The 17,763-nt window shown below is 45.1% G+C and overlaps 1 protein-coding gene across 1 annotated transcript in view; it reads left to right on the forward strand.

Annotated features, from left to right (window-relative positions):
• The window catches only part of GNB5 (G protein subunit beta 5), a 42,422-nt gene extending 24,861 nt beyond the window's left edge, over positions 1–17,561 (forward strand). Inside the window, exons 6-11 of the mRNA XM_041745560.1 lie at positions 6,431–6,574; positions 8,502–8,593; positions 10,894–10,942; positions 12,868–12,964; positions 13,907–14,073; positions 15,371–17,561. Coding sequence (XP_041601494.1) covers positions 6,431–6,574; positions 8,502–8,593; positions 10,894–10,942; positions 12,868–12,964; positions 13,907–14,073; positions 15,371–15,382 — 561 coding nt within the window. The 3' untranslated portion in view covers positions 15,383–17,561. The remainder of the gene's footprint in view (positions 1–6,430; positions 6,575–8,501; positions 8,594–10,893; positions 10,943–12,867; positions 12,965–13,906; positions 14,074–15,370) is intronic.
• The last annotated feature ends 202 nt before the right edge of the window (positions 17,562–17,763 follow it).

Genomic DNA, 17,763 nt, shown 5'->3' on the forward strand with positions numbered 1-17,763 from the left:
AAAGCCACCGTCTCCTTGTTCATTTTCTGTCTGCATTATCCATCCACTGATGTAAGTGGAGTGTTAAAGTCCCATATTATTATTATTGTATAACTGTCGGTTTCTCCCTTTGTGTCTGTTGGTAGTTGCTTTATCCATTTAGGTGCTCCTATGTTAGGTGCATAGGTGTTTACAATCGTTATATCTTCTTGTTGGAGTTTTCTCTTTGTCATTATGTAGTGCCCTGCTTTATCTTTTGTTACAGTCTTTATTTTAAGGTCTACTTTGTGCAATGTAAGTGTCTTTCTTAACAGGAGAGGTGTGCTCTAGCAGCTGGCTCTAAGAGGGAGCTCCCGTTGTTTCCCATTGGTTATTACTATTATTTTTAATAAGTCAAAAATGGGAAAAGTCAGGGCTATTAATAAGAGAGAGCTGAGATAAACTGCATACCACATTCAACATCCTCCTCTAATTTACTTGGTGGTTATGGGAGTAGAACAGAGAACCTTCTAAGGGGGTGGAAATGCCTGTCTTTCAGTCTGAGCAGTGGCTGCAACATGCTTAAATGTGTAAAACTTGAATGAGCTGCTGAGCTCCAGAGTTGTGCACTTTATACACCTCATTGTACTTACTTTATACTCCTGTTTTAACAATGCCAAAAGAAAAAGCTTTCAATAGTAAATCTGTTCCCTACTTCGAATAAACTGCAAGGTGAAAACAATAGAATTTTAACACTTTGACTAAGTTTTTTAACAAGTCATAAAAGGATCCTTAGTTTATTCATTCATATCTATTTAGCAAATCTTCGTAGGTGCCCACCACCCACATTGCCAGATACCGCCGGTTCTGGAGGTGGACTCGCTCACACTCAGTCTCTGTTCTCAGGACCTTCATGGAAACCATCTGTGATTAACAGCGGGGGAAGCTGAAAGTTCAGAACAGGAGGGCTGGTGGCAAACTTGCTGAAATGGCAAGCCTTGGAGAAAGGGGGTGTTGCCAGTGAAGTGTGAGGGCAGCCCAGTGGGAGACAGGCAGCCTGAGAGGTGGGCAGGGCCAGATCAAAGGGGCCCCTGAGTCCGCCTGACCCTCGAGATGGACAGGGAACCATTGCAGGAGCTGGGTCAGATTTGGGTTTCTTTTAAGGAGAGTATGATACTTCCATGGCCCACTCTGGTTTCAGCTGGCTGAGGTCAGAAAGGGAGGCAAGGGATCCCTGGGCGGCGCAGCGGTTTGGCGCCTGCCTTTGGCCCAGGGCGCGATCCTGGAGATCCAGGATCGAATCCCACGTCGGGCTCCCAGTGCATGGAGCCTGCTTCTCCCTCTGCCTGTGTCTCTGCCTCTCTCTCTCTCTCTCTCTCTCTCTCTCTGTGTGTGTGACTATCATAAATAAATAAATAAATAAATAAATAAATAAATAAATAAATAAGAAAGGAAAGAAAGAAAGAAAGAAGAAAGGAAGGAAGGAAGGAAGAAAGAAAGAAAAGAAAAGAAAAAAAAGAAAAGAAAAAGAAAAGGAAAGAAAAGAAAAGAAAAGAAAAGAAAAAAAAGAAGGAAAGAAAGGAAAGAAAGAAAGACGAGTCTCCTGGCAGGGAGACCAGGTGACTGGCTGTTTAATTGCTGAGCAGAAGGGTGTTTGGACTCGGTGTGCAGTGTTTGCACCTGTTGTTTGTGACCAGGATTCTCATAGACCTGGACAGTAGAGAGCACTGTGGCTGGGCTGGCTGCAGTGGCCAGAACCAGGTGTCTTTGGGCCCCAGGAGCAGCCAAAGTAACACAGAACATTTAGCCTGGATGAAGGAAGGCTCAGAGGAATGCAAGAACAATGAGTCTTCAGATATCTAAAGTCCCTCTGGTGGAATCGCATCACCCTCACCCTGTGTTACCACAGGTGCTGGAGGTGGAGATCAAAAGGGCACCTGTAAGCTAGAGAGTGCTTTCCAGCAAAGCAGGAGCTAGCCCAGGGTGTGGATGCACCCTGGAAGACAGAGCAGGGTGAAGGTCTTGGCTCAGAGTCAGGCAGCTGGGATCAAATCCCGGCTTCACTGTGTTCTAGCAGCTCAGTCCTGAACAAAGTTGGTTTTTTTTTAAGATTTTCTTTCTTTCTTTCTTTCTTTCTTTCTTTCTTTCTTTCTTTCTTTCTTTCCTTTCTTCCTCCCTTCCTTCCTTCCTTCCTTCCTTCTTTTCTTTTCTTTTCTTTTCTTTTCTTTTCTTTTCTTCATGAGACACAGGCAGAGGGAGAAGCAGGCTCCCTGGAGGGAGCTCAATGTAGGACTCAATCCCGGGTCTTCAGGATCACACCCTGAGCCGAAGGCAGATAGGTGCTCAACCACTGAGCCACCCAGGTGTCCCCTAAACAAGATTTTTTTTTTTAAATTTTTTTTTTTATTATTTATTTATGATAGTCATACAGAGAGAGAGAGAGAGGCAGAGACACAGGCAGAGGGAGAAGCAGGCTCCATGCACCGGGAGCCCGATGTGGGATTCGATCCCGGGTCTCCAGGATCGCGCCCTGGGCCAAAGGCAGGCGCCAAACCGCTGCGCCACCCAGGGATCCCTAAACAAGATTTTATTCTGTTTTTTTATTCTTGGTTTTGGGGTTTTTTGTTTTGTTTTTTCGTTTTGTTTTGGTAGGCGGCACAGCAAAGTTTATTGAGCAATAGTAAAGTTTATCAAGTGATAGAGCACAAAGCTCTTGAAGAGGGCGGGGACCTGAGAGGGTTGCCCTTATTCTGTTTCCTGTTTCTCACTTTCAAGAGACAATGGTAGCAAATTCTTCTCTCATAAGGTATTCTGAGGATTAAATGGGATGATTTGTGTAAAATGCTTAGGATAGCCCCTGGTAAATATCAATAAATGTTAGGTTTGATTACTTCATTATTATTATTATTTTAAAGATTTTATTTATTCATGAGAGATGCAAAGACACAGGCAGAGGGAGAAACAGGCTCCATGCAGGGAGCCCAACGTGGGACTCGATCCCGGGACTCCAGGATCACGCCCTGGGCTGAAGGCAAGCACTAAACTGCTGAGCCACTCAGGGATCCCTGATTACTTTATTATTTTTTTACTTTATTATTATTAATAATCATAGCTTCCTGGGTGATTCAGATGCATGGCCTGGTTTGGGTACCTTAATGAATCTTAAGTTTCCTTCCATTTTGATAATCAAGGATGGAAAAAGAAAAAGTCAAGAGGCTGTCTTAAGATTACAATGTTAGGCCTACAAATTTTTTTTTTTTTAATTTTTTTTTATTTATTTATGATAGGCACACAGTGAGAGAGAGAGAGGCAGAGACACAGGCAGAGGGAGAAGCAGGCTCCATGCACCGGGAGCCCGACGTGGGATTCGATCCCGGGTCTCCAGGATCGCGCCCTGGGCCAAAGGCAGGCGCCAAACCGCTGCGCCACCCAGGGATCCCCCAAATTTTTTTTTTTTTAAGATTTTATTTATTTGGGAGAGCGAGAGACCACAAGTAGGGGTGAGGGAGAGGGAGGAGCATACTCTCCACTGAGCAGGGAGCCCAATGCAGAGCTCAATCCCAGAACCCTGGGATCATGACCTGAGTTTACCCAACTGAGCCACCCAGGGGCCCCATAACCTACAAATTCTCTACATTCTGAATAAATGACTGACAGTGGGTTAGAAGTTCTGTTTAGTGCATTTATCATGATGAGCGTTTGGTTTTTAAACTCAATTTTTACTTGTAATGAAGATCACAAAAATATTAAGTCTTTTTTTAATATTTCTTTACTATTTACTTATAACTTTTAAAAACCCTTCATTTCTTTGAAGAATATGGTATGGAAAATTTGCAAATTAAAGAGCTAAGCTGAGGTAATCATTTAAAGCAGATTGTTTGGATGTCCCAAAAAAGACTGGAGATTATTGGGTCTCTGCAAGTGTTAGGGCAGGAGTGGGTGTGGGCCAGGAGAGAGTAAAAGGAATTACAGTATATTATAAAATATAAGTACCCAAATTAAGACCCAGTCTAAGTCTTGTGTTTTCATAAGCTGCTTTTATAAGCCTGGGTGTACCCAGGCCAAGGTTTGAGAGAGTCCCACAAAACAGGAGCTTTGCAGCCTTGGAGATGCCTCAAATTTGAGAGCTGCCCCTGAGTGGGAGCTTTGAGAAGGGTCTTGGGGGCCACACCCAAGAAGCCTAAGCTCTCTGGAACTCATCCAGCTCTTGCTTCAGGAAGGAGCTCCAAAGTGGCTTCTCCTAGCTGCAAGGAGATTCTAGGCCTCCCCAGACTACGGGCAGGCAGGAGGCACCAGATCAGGGTGAGAGTAGATTCCTCTTCCTGAGTTGTGTTTCTCTCCTGCATAGGAAAAAAGATTCTTTGTAAGTACCTGTAAGAGAGAAGGGAAGAGAACAGGAAGGAAGGAGAGAAGAGAAAACCGGGAATCCCTGGGTGGCTCAGCAGTTTAGTGCTTGCCTTCGGCTCGGGGCGTAATCCTGGGGTCCTGGGATCGAGTCCCAAGTCTGGCTCCTTGCATGGAGCCTGCTTCTCCCTCTGCCTCTCTCTCTCTCTCTCTCTCTCTCTCTCTTTCTCTCTCATGAATAAATAAATAAATAAAATCTTTAAAAAAAAAAAAAAGAGAAAACTACCACCAGCAGGAGGGATTTGGAGGTGCAGTGCAGTCAGTGGGTGCGCTGAATGCTAGCAGTCCTTAAGCCTGGTGCTCATTTCCTCTCCTCAGCCATCGGTAATCTCCACTCACAGAGGGCTCTCTATGTGGCACTGACCCTACAAGAGCCTCTTCCTGCAGTCTTATCACCTCATCCGGGCCCTGTGAGCAGCAGGAAGGTGGGGGTGCAGGGAGGCTGTGCCATCAGCACCCCAGGCTCTGCAGTACCGCCAGCTGGGTCTGAGAGGCTAGGAGCCCTGCACCTCCTCTGCCTTTCCCTCAGCCCCACGAAGCTATGCTCAGCATGAGCCCAAGCCTCACACACACTGGCTGTGGCAGAAATTAAAACCCTAACTCCACCCGCTGAGCCTCTGTCCAGGCACTGCAGGCTTCCTCTCACTGTATGGCTGGCCCTTGTACTTGGAAGTTTGCAGAAGCTGTTTGAGGGTTGGCTGCACTGACCTGAGATACATTTTCCTAAAACCTGCCTTTGATCTTATCTTCTGGCTCAGAAGCTTCCCACAGCTCCATCTTGCCCGCGGGTCAGAGTCCTCCGACCTCTTGTTTTGTGCAGGCCTTCACCTGGCCAGCTCTCATGCATCCTTGGAGACCAGCCTGGATGTTGTCAGAGTGGGCTTGCTGTCCATCCCACGGGCCTGCCTGGATCTTAGCACTTCTCACTCTATCGTGATCTTGTCTGCCGAGATCCTCGGGAAAACATGCTATCCGTCAGTGCCAACTTTCTTAGACCTACTGCAGTCAGGGAGAACCCCAACTTGACGAACTCCACAGCACCTCAAAATGAAGAAATCGAGGAAGAGCACTTGGAGGGGTGGGGGGTCGAGGCTGGGTGATGTTAAGGTGTGTCTCTCAAGGCAGGAAACTGGCAACGACATCACTAGCTTTTGATTGGTGAGCCCCGTTAGGTGGAGGTCCTGAAGTGAGTCTGGATGAGCAAGCTAATAGTCCTAGTTACCTTCTTTCATTTGGGTTCCCAGTCTTCCCTAGCAGGAGCAGGTATGTCCTGAAGCAAGCCACTAGATTGTTTTCACTGGGTCTCGTGTTGCCTCGCAGAGCACCAGGAAAGTGTGCCTGGTCTCGGAATTAGGTCAGTATCAAGACAGCAGAGACCAAGGCACAATCTTTGTGCAAACGCTAATGAGTGCCTATTAGCAGAGTACCTGGATGTCATCAGCACACTGCAAATGCTTGTTGAATCTCAGTGGCCCTAGGACCGTCTAGGGCACTCCCCTGCTCCTAGAAGAAGCAACCACAGGAGCGCATGTCTAACAAAATGCTGCCTGATGGGGTCCAGTGCTGCCCCAGGCAGGGTCCCATGGTTGGCACTGCCATCAGCTGAGGGTTAGTGAGAGCTGTGGGGTCTCGGGCCCCACCCCAGATGCAATATTAGCAAGCAGCCCGGTGGCTGGGGAGCATATTGAGAGCTGAGAAGCACTAGAAGTGTCTGGCCTGCTCATGGGAGCTGAGCAAGTTCTATCCAACAAACGTTCACAGAGCACTTCCTCTATGCCAGGCAGGGGCAGAGCTCTGCGGAGACAGCACGGAGGCCTTCTCGATTGCATACTCTGGAGGAGGACAGGCACATAAACACACATCTCGAGGACAGTGAGGGTGTCGTGAATGAACTTTTTTTCTTAGTACAGGAGAAATATTTCTGTGCTTGGATCCAGATTTAGCAAAGCATGTGTCTGTGTGTGTGTTCCAAGAGCCTCCTTTTCCCCCTTCAAACTTCAGCATCAGAGTGACTTCCCCCAACAGAGGTCATAATGACAACGCTCTTGCTGTCCTTTTCTGTGGACAGATCCTGACAGCGAGTGGCGACGGGACATGCGCCCTGTGGGACGTGGAGAGCGGGCAACTGCTGCAGAGCTTTCACGGGCACGGGGCTGACGTCCTGTGCTTGGACCTGGCCCCCTCAGAAACGGGCAACACCTTCGTATCTGGGGTAAAGACCCAAGGGAAATCCCTAGGGGCCCTTTGTCTCCGTGGGAGGATTATGTTGGCAGTTCTTGTCAAATTTAGGGGGTGGATCAGACATTTCTCCAGAAGGATTTGTCCTCCACTCACTATCACACCCACGGCAATGCCAGTGCTTAGTGGGTGGTTACAGTGCGGGGCTCTGAGGGTCTCCTGTTCTGCCGCTGACATCCAGTCTACACTGGGATCTGGAATGTTCTCATGTGAATGCTGTGACTTGAGATGCATATCTACCACATTTTAAAAGGTTATTCCTCAAGCAAATAGCAGAGTCAGCATCTGAAATCACTGGAGACTAGCCACAAGGGTACCAAGCCAGTCAGATGGCTGCCGAAGTGAGGCAGCATTGTGGTGTGTGATCCAGGCATGGGGCTTGTGGGACCCTGTCCCACCCTGCCCTGCCCCTGCCACTCACCGTCACCCTCCTACCCCAGGACACGGAGAGCAGAGAACATTTGAAGGCCGCGGTGGCACAGAGGAACACTCCATCAGGATGCCTGAGTCCCAGCTTTACTACTTGACTAAATTTCCTCATCTGTAAATTGGGTGTGATGCAAAACAGTACTCCCACTCCCCCAGGATATGACGTGGAGTATACTAGGTGGGAGAGTTGACAATATGTTACACAGATGTCAGAGGCCAGTATGTCTGTGGACAGCCAGAAATAAGAATGGGGAACTGACCCAGCTGACCTGGCTCAGGTCCTCTGTCACTTTAGTCAGGAGGGAGGTGAGAGAGGACGTACTGGACAGACCATTGTGTGGCATTTGCAGCTAGAGGACAGAAGGGCCCTTTGCTCCAAGCTGCCTAGGTCTTAGAGCTGAGCATCAGGTGACGGCTGTGTGGCCTTTAATCAGCAGGAACCCCATTTTCTTCTTGGGTATTTAGCCCCATCTGCATATGTTTCATTTCCGTGCCTTTCAATAAGTGTATTTATCCCTCCTCAACTGCACTCTTTTTAAATTGTTGATATCATTGTAGATTCTATTGTGTCTTTTAGAGCACTGACCTCCGTTTGATTTAGTGTCCTTAAAAGATTTAAAGACACTCCTGATTGCTTTGTCCACATCCTCATTAAAGATAATCAGAGTGCTGAACCCCCACAGCAGGGACTTCTGAAAAGTCAGTTATGGTACTTCATCCCGCTCTTTGCAGCTGAAACCAGCAGCTTGAACACCAATTTTAAGCCATTACTTCTGTTTAGTGAGTCTACATTATCCTACCCAAGCTGGATAACAGGATTGCTCTGCAGGAACTTGTCATATGCTCCTAGAACCATGATGGTATAATGTGAAAACCTCATGTTTATGATTCTCTGGGTCATGTCGGCAACCTAGAGAGGGTTTATAGGTAGTGAGGCAGAAGCCCAGGACGGTGACTTGTTAGGACACCCAGCTAACTGCTGGCGAGGTCATGATGCCCAGCCAGCATGCAGCAGAGGGCCCCTGGTGCTCTACCTTTGCTCAGGGCTGTCCCATACGCCTGAGACAAAGCAGGGTGGTCCCACCGTGCACCCATTGTCTGCCTGCCCTTCCCCCTGGGCTTAGGGAGGCAGAGATAAGGAAAAGGGAGGAAGGGAAGGATAGAACAAAGAGAAAAGTGCCCAGGAGGAAAACAAGGAGTCCTTGGAGGGTTTTGCACCCACCTTGGAAAGGTGCAAAAGAAGAAAACATGCTGAAGCTGGGTGCCCTCCCTTGTTCCCCCACACCCCAAGACATAGTCTCATCTTCTCAGGGCTTATCCATTGAGGAAAGCAGCCTTAAGTGAAGCTAGTCTCAGAAATGCATCTTTTTGGCCAATGAGAGGTAAACAGCTCTGTTAAATAATGAGAACTCGTGCTTGTCTGTAGACAGGCCTTGCAGTGGCCATAACTCTGGGTAACTTTGCATTTGTAGGGATGTGACAAGAAAGCCATGGTATGGGACATGCGCTCCGGCCAGTGCGTGCAGGCCTTTGAAACACACGAATCTGACATCAACAGTGTCCGGTCAGTGAGTAGAATATTCATGTAAATTCTCCATTCTGCTGGTGATCCCTGGTGTGGGGTAATGCTCAGCCCTGAACCCACATCCAGACTCCTTTTACTCGGCTGAGAGAGGTTTCCCCATCAAGAAAGGCTGATTTGTGGTGGCCCTGAACGGTGCTCCAGATCTCTTGGAGATATTTAATTTCATGCCACTCGGAGCAATTGATATTAACTTCTCTAAACAGAGTCAGTATTTCTCATTCATTTATTCAGTAAATACATATTGAGACTTATGTGCTAGACATTGTTCCAGGAACTTGTGAACAGGATAGAGAAGGTCTCTTACTTTCTTTCAGGAGATAAGACAAAATACAAATAAATAAATGTACAATTTAATTTTAATTTAAGGTGGTGCTAAGTGCTAGGAGAGAAGTAAAACAGGCAGATGGGATGGGATGGGTTATTGCTTAGAATAGTCTGGGAAGGCCTCTCTGAGAAAGTGATGTTTGAAAGAGACAGGCTTGCACATAACTGGGTTAAAATGAGATGTGGAAGGACCTAACCAAAGGCCAGTTTGGGGGGTGGCTGATGTGGTCTCTGCTTTGCCTTTAAGAGATCACTCTGGCTACTGTTTGGGGAACAGACTGTAGGGAAGAAAGAATGGAAGTGTGATGACCAATTAGAAAGTTGTGTGAGTTCAAGAAAGAGGTGATGGTAGCTGGAACTAAAGAAGACATTGTGGAGACAGAAATGTCCAGAATGTGACATTTCTGAGATTTTACCCTAGCTGCAAGCTATCAAGTTAGGCTGCCACAGTTTCATGGATGCTAGTAGAAGACACAAAACTCTGGGGTCTGAGATGAAGGACAGTTTGTTACTCCCAGCAGTGGCAATAGCCAGGGTATTGGCATTTTTGTGCTGGTTGCCAGAGCCCCAAATCCACAGGGTGAAATGGAGAGGACCAAATGACACCTGCACAGGCCAGGGTTTGCATTACAAGAGAAGGACCTTGAGCTTGGGAACCCAAACCATTCATAAGGGGCAGTAAGCAGTGATCCATTTACTAGGGCAGGGAAAACTGGAAGAAGTACAGGTAGGATGTGGTTATTGCACATGGTTCTGGAGCTCTGCTTTGGGACAGTTACATTTAAGATGCTTATCATACAACCAAGTGGAGATGTTGAGTAGGTAGCAGGATGTATGCACTGGATCCAACAGAGAGGCAAGGACTCGACATGTAAATTTGGAAGATGGCACTGTCGAGACAGTATTTGAAATAGAATCATCTAAGAAGTTTCATTATACTTAGTGGGAAAGACACTAGACCTGTTCCCCTTTAAAGGAAGAACAAGAGAACAGTTCTTATTTACATTAACAATAGAAATGTTATGTTAGTAAGAACTTTCTAGGTCCTTGCCCTCAATTGTAGGATAGAGAAAAAGGGAAAAGACTATTACTTTTGGCAAATGTGCAGTAATTACCTAGAAAATCAAAGGAAATTAATGCAGATAATAAATGAAGGTGGTGCAATGCAGGACAGAATATAAAGCCACAAAAATAAACTAAACCCCCATATATTCACAGAATATAGTTTTAAAATGCACCATTCTCTCACTCATGCTGTTCCCCCTACCCTGACCCCACTTCCTCTAACATCCACTAGGTCTCAGTGTTGACTTCCCTTTCCCCAGGAAAAGGAGAAGACAATGAACAGTAATAAGCATTAGTTGTTGAATGCTTTTCATTTGGCACCGTGCCTAGGTCTTTGCCTATATGATTCGGTCTTTACAACAGGGAAAATACATGAGCATCCTCGGTTTTCAAATGCAGAAACTGAGGCTGGGCAAGGTAAAGTCCCTCACCAGAGGTATCACATGGAGGCAGGCAGTGGTCAGTGCAGAGGCTCTGTACATAGGGTTCCAGTATCTGTTCAGATTATCACTTTCTTATCCCCGAGCTGCCAAATCTCAGGAATGAGGGGTGTACTCGGTGGAAACCATGGTTACAGACCGCCTGCTCTGTGTTCAGTGCCTGGTGCAGATACACACATCATCTCAGTTACTCCTCACCAACGCTCTGCAAGGCCCCTACTTAAAAGGGGAGAAAACTAGAGGCCAGTGGGCCAGCCAGATGAGCCTCCCTTTCTGGCCTCTATGAAGAGTGGTCCTTATGTCCTTAGAAGTAGAGATTCAGATTCAGATTCCACAGGCCTGGCATGGGGCAACCTTCCCAGGTGATTTCCAGATGATTCTGATAGGCATCCAGGATTGAGAATCACCACTCTAAATAAGGCTCTTTCTATCCAAACTTTCTCTCTGCAGGTACTACCCAAGTGGAGATGCGTTTGCTTCAGGATCAGATGATGCTACGGTATGTTTCTATGTTATGACAGCTTATCCTATTCCAAGAGAGAAGCAGGGGTGCCTGGGTGGCTCAATCAGTTAAGCATCTGCCTTCAGCTCAGGTCATGATCCTGGATCCTGGGATCCTGGGTTTGAGCCCTCTGTGAGGCTCCCGGCTCAGCACTGTGCCTGCTACTCCCTCTTCCCCCATTTGTACTCTTTTGCATGTGCTCTCTCTCTCTCTCTCTCTCAAATAAATAAATAATTTTTTTAAAGAGATATGCAATGATCTAATTTTATTTTTCAAAATTAATGTTTTTTTATTATAGTAATAAAGTGAATTCATTGAGGAAAATGGTAGGGGATTAAAATACCTTAATCTCCCAACCCAAGAAAATCACAGTTGGGTGAATTCCTTTGTGTCTTTTTAATTTTTAAACAAAATGCTTTATAATTTGCTTTGGTCACTTAGCAATTGATTGTGAACATTTTCCTATGCCAATGTAGCCAGTCTACATTGTATTTTTCTTAGTGATTGAATAGTATTTCATGTTATGGAAATGCTGTTATGTACTTAACTAGTCAATTTTTAGACACTTGGGTTTTTCAAGGGTTTTTCTAACTGTTAAGAAGCACTGCTATAATTAATACTTTTGGAACTTATTTCTCCCATATCTCATCTGCCCTACATGTTCCTTTTGCTATACCTCTATAGGCAGCCTGGGGAAAGTGGTTGGCTCAGGATTTGACAGAGGGAAGACAAATAAATACTGAATTAATAAGATCTTTAAAAAATGAAAATGAAAGTGTAAAACTTCCATATGCCAAAAAATGTATAACAAAATATAAAGGCATACATCTATGAAAAATTTTTGCCATCTATATGACCAAATTGAAATCCTTTAGATATTAATGGGGTTGGATAATCAATAAGATAAACACCCCAATTTTTAAAAAGGGGATAAAATGTAGACTTTTTACAACATGGGAGATCCAAAATGGCAAATCAACACCTGAAAACATTTTCAGACCATCAGACCACCCATATTCCAATAAATGCAGGTTTAAGTGATCACTTAACCAAATGAGCAGGGTAGGCCTGCTCATTTGGATTAGCAGTGAAATGCTGCATTGTGGAGGTGATGCGGTCAAAGAGCTTGGAGTTAGGCCCATTGGTACCATTCTTTTGGAAAACAATTTTGCCATATTATCCAAGAGCTTTCAAAACATCCCTATTCTTTGATCTGGCCATACTATTTCTTGAAACAGTTTTATTCTGCGGATTCTATTCCTTAACTATTCTAAGGAAAACATCAGAGATATGCATAAAGATATTTACCTAAGAATGGTCCCCAAAATTTTAGTTATAAAGGAGAAAAATTAGATGCAATCAAAACTCTTAACAGGGTATGGTTAAACAGATTCTGATATATCCACATAAGAAATATTCAGCAACCATGTTAGTCATGTCTTTTTGAAGATTATTTAATGATATGAGAAAAATGCTCATAACCTGATGTTAATAGAAGTGATAAGGAAATACCTACTCCATTTAAATATATGCATGAAATGGAAGTAGACTGAAGGAAATAGCCTCGATATAAGTAAATACCTCTAGGAGTTGGGGTGATTTTTATTTCCTTCTTTAGGCATTTCTGAGTTTTTCTGAATTTTCTACTATGAGTATGTATCCTTTATCAGAAAAAAAAAAAGAGGTTTCATTTTCAGTTTTGATTCCTCTCCCAAATCTTCTGTATTTGCTGTTTCTTTGAATCTCCACTGATACATGCCAATTAATAGGAATTGGAAGAAAATACTAGGGGAAGAAACCAGAGGTATTTCCCTCACCCTCAAACTACACAAGCCACAGGCTCCTGCCTCTAGCCCTGTGGCCCTCTCTTCACCAACCTGGAGCCAGAATTAAGTGTTCCTTTATCTGATCTGTCACCCCAGTGTCGCCTCTATGACCTCCGGGCAGACAGAGAGGTTGCCATCTATTCCAAAGAGAGTATCATATTTGGAGCATCCAGTGTGGACTTCTCCCTCAGTGGTAAGATTTTCTTTTAGAAGCTTCCCTGGGGCTGTAAGGATATAAATGAAACCCAGCTTTCCATCAAGCTATCCCTCTGCTGAATTTCCTGGGAGCCAATGTGTTAAGCGATCTGCATTTGCACTGGTTTTCTTCCACGAGCCCCCACCCCACTTCACCGCACCTGAAGCGGCCTCCCCACTCCATTCATTTTACAGGAAATGAAGGCTGTGCCACCTAATGCTGTTCTTCAAGACAACGATGCATGAAACTTCACATCTGCAGAGTCATTCACTAGGCATTTCCTCCTCTGCCTTCCATTCTCCCCTTTTTCCCTGAAAAGGGACTTTTTCCAGCTGTAGGGGGGGTAAAGCAAGAGCCCTTTTCTCGATGCCTTGAAGCTCATGCCACCTGTGCCTCACAGCTGGGGAGGCGGCTAGTAAGAGTTAGGGCAGCACAGATAGGAACATTCAGTTTCCCCAGACACAGCTCCCCAGGCTAAATCTGTGCTTTTAGGCATGCATGCTGCTGCTGCCTACAACATCTTTTGCCTCCCTTCTCTGCCTGCCAAACTCCTACTCAGCCCTCAAGAGCTAACTCCTGTTACTTCCTGTGCAGTGCCCTCCTTGATTCCCCTTCCTCCATGAGCACATAGCATTGTACACACAGCTAAGCATTTCCAATACAGCCCTTATTATGTGGTGCTACCATGTGTCCATTTATTGTCTACTTGCCTGCCCACCACCGCCCTCCACAAGGGACAGTAACCGTGCTCTCTTCTCAGAATCCCCAGGGCAAAGCACAATGCCTGGCACATAGCAGGCACAAAATCACTGTTGATTGAATGAATGAATGAATGAATGAGCGAGCAAGTGACTGCATGATCGCACGAGTGAAAGTCATGAAAAGAAAAACAGAAAGGGAAGAACTGGTTCAATAACCATCATATCCTCCTACTTTGAGGTCGCCTACTATTTGCTGGATACAACGATTATACCATCAATGTCTGGGATGTTCTTAAGGGGTCCCGAGTCTCCATCCTGTTTGGACATGAAAACCGAGTCAGCACTCTACGAGTTTCCCCTGATGGGACTGCTTTTTGCTCAGGATCCTGGGATCATACCCTAAGAGTAAGAGAGACATTCTTTTATTTTACTGTGTGTGTGAGAGGAGGAGTGATTGGCCTTCTTAAAGCAGAGGCTCAGTGTAAACATGGGGCATGTCAGCCAGACAGAGCTCTAATTTCAGCTCATGGCCCCAGAACCGATCCGTTGCCCCAGAGAGGTAGGGAGTCCCCCATCAAGGCAGGTGTTCAAACTTGGTTAAATAACTATCAGCATGTAATTGAAATAATAATTGGGCCAGGTGACCCAAGCAGTTACCATTGATCCTGAAAGTAGGATTCTTCTGATTCTATCTTGGGCAAACCACAGTGTCAATCTCACCTCTCAGTGGTGCAACATTCTTATTCCATGGTGACACACCTTTGTGAGACCCACAGAGGAGCTTTAGGGAACTCATGAAGTCCCCAAAATTATAGGTCACATTTCATGTGTCCATTTTTCTGGGAAGAGTTGTCCTCATGGCTTTCATCAGATTCTCAAAGAGCTCTAAGACCTTGTTGGATGTTGGCTCCTCATAAATAGCTCCAAAATAGCCTATTCATAAAGCAAAGTTTATTTCTTAAGTTTCTAAGTTATTTCTTACCTCGGTGGGGACAGAGCACAAACTTGACAGTCTTAGTGGCCTCTCAGAATGTGAGAACAAAGACAAATGTTTAGGAGGTGTGGGGAGGAGGGGTCTGGTTTAAGGCCAGATGCAGGGATTTAATTAAGATTGGACATTTGTGGAATAATAATTTTAAGATTGCTGGACACATAGTTAGGGGAGGAAGAGGATTTTGAAGACAGTCTTGAAAAGTAACCAGTCATTTGTTGATGCTCTGGGTAGGCCTGAGAAGTGAATGTCTTTTCTAAAAAGGGTAGTTTGAGTAGTCTACTCTTAGGATAAATAAAGGATTTTTGTGAGGTTCCTAAAACGTACAACAAAGGTATCTGTGAATTCATCTTCCAGGGCAAGAGTTTCCTAAATCAGTAAAGTCACTTTAATGTACTCAGGTGTGTGGGTACAGATGGTTTAGGTGCTCAGCCTAGGAGTTACCAGTCCCTGGTAGGAAGGCCACAGATGCCCTGCAGATGATTCAGCAGAGCTAGGCGGAGAGGCAGGTCCAAAGAAGCACCTTTGAGTTGCCAGGAGTAAGGTGTTATGCATCCAAAATATGAGTGCTTTATTTTGGATGGGGCACATGTATATGTGTGTGTGTGTGTGTGTGTGTGTGTGTAAAACATTGTTTTCTGTCTTTTAACTCAAGTTTCACAAGTTGTTAATTACTAAGGGACTAACAATTATCTGTTGGTGGCTTTGCAGGTCTGGGCTTAATCATCTCCTCGAGATGCACACGTAGGCACCTGAGAGTAGAATTTGAAATCGTCATATGTAAATAGTTCTTTCTTCTAGAGAATCTGAGGGTTATTGCAATGTAGCTTGCAGGAGCGACTCCACCGATGCAAGTTCACTCTGTGTCTCTGCTATTCCTATTACGACTTCCACCCCTGGAAACACACCGGTGTGGGCCTTCAGCACTAGAACACCTTCAAGTACAGTGTTTTGCATTTTAAATGCTTTTTAAAATGTATCCATTTTTAAGGTTATTCTAATTATCAGTCTCAATGCATCCTATTACCAGTAGGATTCAGCATTTAATACGTCTCCAGGACTTCCTTGAATCAGATTTGTTTTCAGAGCACTTTAGAGTCTGATTCTCTCAGCGTGCACTGTGTCTTTTGGAAACTTCCTCTGGAAGTGCTGATCTCAGCGGACTATATGAGGCAGACCATGTTGATTGGTGATCTGTGATAGAAAATTCGTAATTGGGCAAAATCCCTTTCTAAAAAAATATTTTTATTGTAAAATTTTCTTTTTCAGTCTCACATCTTTTTTCAGAGCAAACATTTCCTTCTGTGTGAACGGTCATAAATAGAGGAGAGAGATCCATCAAGTGGACAGGATGTTTGATTTATGAATTCCATGAGTGATGCGATAAATCGCTTGGACAGGATCCTTCCTGTCATTTGAGAGAAAAGCGGTCTGTGACACAAATGCTTCCCAGAGCAACCAAAATCTTTCTTGTGTGGGAACATAAGACAGTAAACTTACTTAAAAACCTGTTAGTAGTATTAGATGTATTAGAACTAGTAGTATCCACTCAGGCTACAGTAGATCATATCCATATGAAGCATATTCATATTTATTGCACTGAAAATATAATTACATACACAAATTAGTTGATAGGCCCCGAGTGATAATGTCTCTGCGTGTCTTAGATTGAGAAAAAATAACACAGAAAATACCTGTCTTTATTTGAAGACATTTCCTTCTGGAAGACACTACCTGTTTTTGTTAGGAGATTCCCTCTTTTTCTTGTTCTTAAGGTGTTGAGGCTTAATCTTTGTTTTAGCAAACCCCTCATTCATAAAGATAGCATGCATTACTTAGAGAAATAGAAGGTTGCCTCACACACTGAAAATCACTCCTCTGGTGGAGGCCTGCCCTGTGGGTGGTCTAGGGTCTTGTGGTGCCCCAGGGCTGTGTGTGCTAGTGCCCTGGGTCGTCCAGACCCCTCTCTTGTCCTAATTCTGGCCCTGCAAGCCAAGCCCAGGCCCTGCTGCTTAGAGAGACCCTTCCAGAGCAGGAGCAGGGCATGGCCATCAGACAGGCCTGGATCTGGCTGGTGCTCCTGCAAACATCAGGATGTGTGCCAGGCCTACCCTCAAAACCACTTGTTCAGGTATCATAATGGGCCAGTCAAGAAACAGCCAGGCTAGCTTTTCCACCAATTCTGTTCAAGTAAATGTAATGGTTAGATTCAGTCATTTGCCAAGCAAACATTTTACTGAGGGTTTTACTATGCAGAAGAGAAATGTAGAGGCTCCTGCTTGACTCCAAAGAGCCCAGAGGAGGGAGGGAGGTGGTCCACGGGACCATTTCTCAGCCACCTTCTTGATCATTCCCCAGTGGATCTCAGGCTGGGCAGGGGCTCAGGGATATGGACACAGGATCTCCCCAGCTCCTGCCAGCTGCTGAGAGAGTCAGCCCCCAGAGTGCACCTTATGGGATTCCCCAGCTCCACTCCCAGAACTCCCAGAGTTTGCTCCTGATCTCCTGGGTATGGGATCCCCTTCCCTCTCTCCTATTGACCCTCTAGTGTCTCTGCTCTCTGACCTGGACCTCCCACAAGTAAACGAAGATGGGACAAAGGAAAAGTCACCTAGACTAAAGGAAAGCAAATTCAATGGTATATGTTTGGAGAGGTAGAGAGCATCTTCAGTATATGTGCAAAAATGATCCATAACTTTCCAATCAAAAAAACTGTGAAGTATTCCCTAGAACACTCACTTATCCCCACTGGCAGTAAGCTACCTCCCTGGAAGTATTTGATTTTGTAGTGGGTGTTGTTTTAGTATTTATCGATGGAACACTTGGTTTGGAATATGCTACACCATGTGGGGCCTCCGGGGTAACTCCAGATAATAAATTGTATTTTGCATATTGAAAATAATGCTGAGTGGAGTCTTGTCATCAGTTTTTCTTCTTTCTGGAGGACTTGGGGGCAAACCTATGAAACGAGCTGCAGGAAAGGGTCCACACAGATGTGCCCTCAGGTGTGCACAGCCAGAGAAGAGAAGGGTTAGGCAGGAAGGGGAGTCAGATAAGGAGGAGTGTGGTGATGGGTATGTATGGGAAATACCTGTGAACCGAAA

Source organism: Vulpes lagopus, chromosome 2 (genome assembly GCF_018345385.1).
Source record: "Vulpes lagopus strain Blue_001 chromosome 2, ASM1834538v1, whole genome shotgun sequence".
NCBI lineage: Eukaryota > Metazoa > Chordata > Mammalia > Carnivora > Canidae > Vulpes > Vulpes lagopus.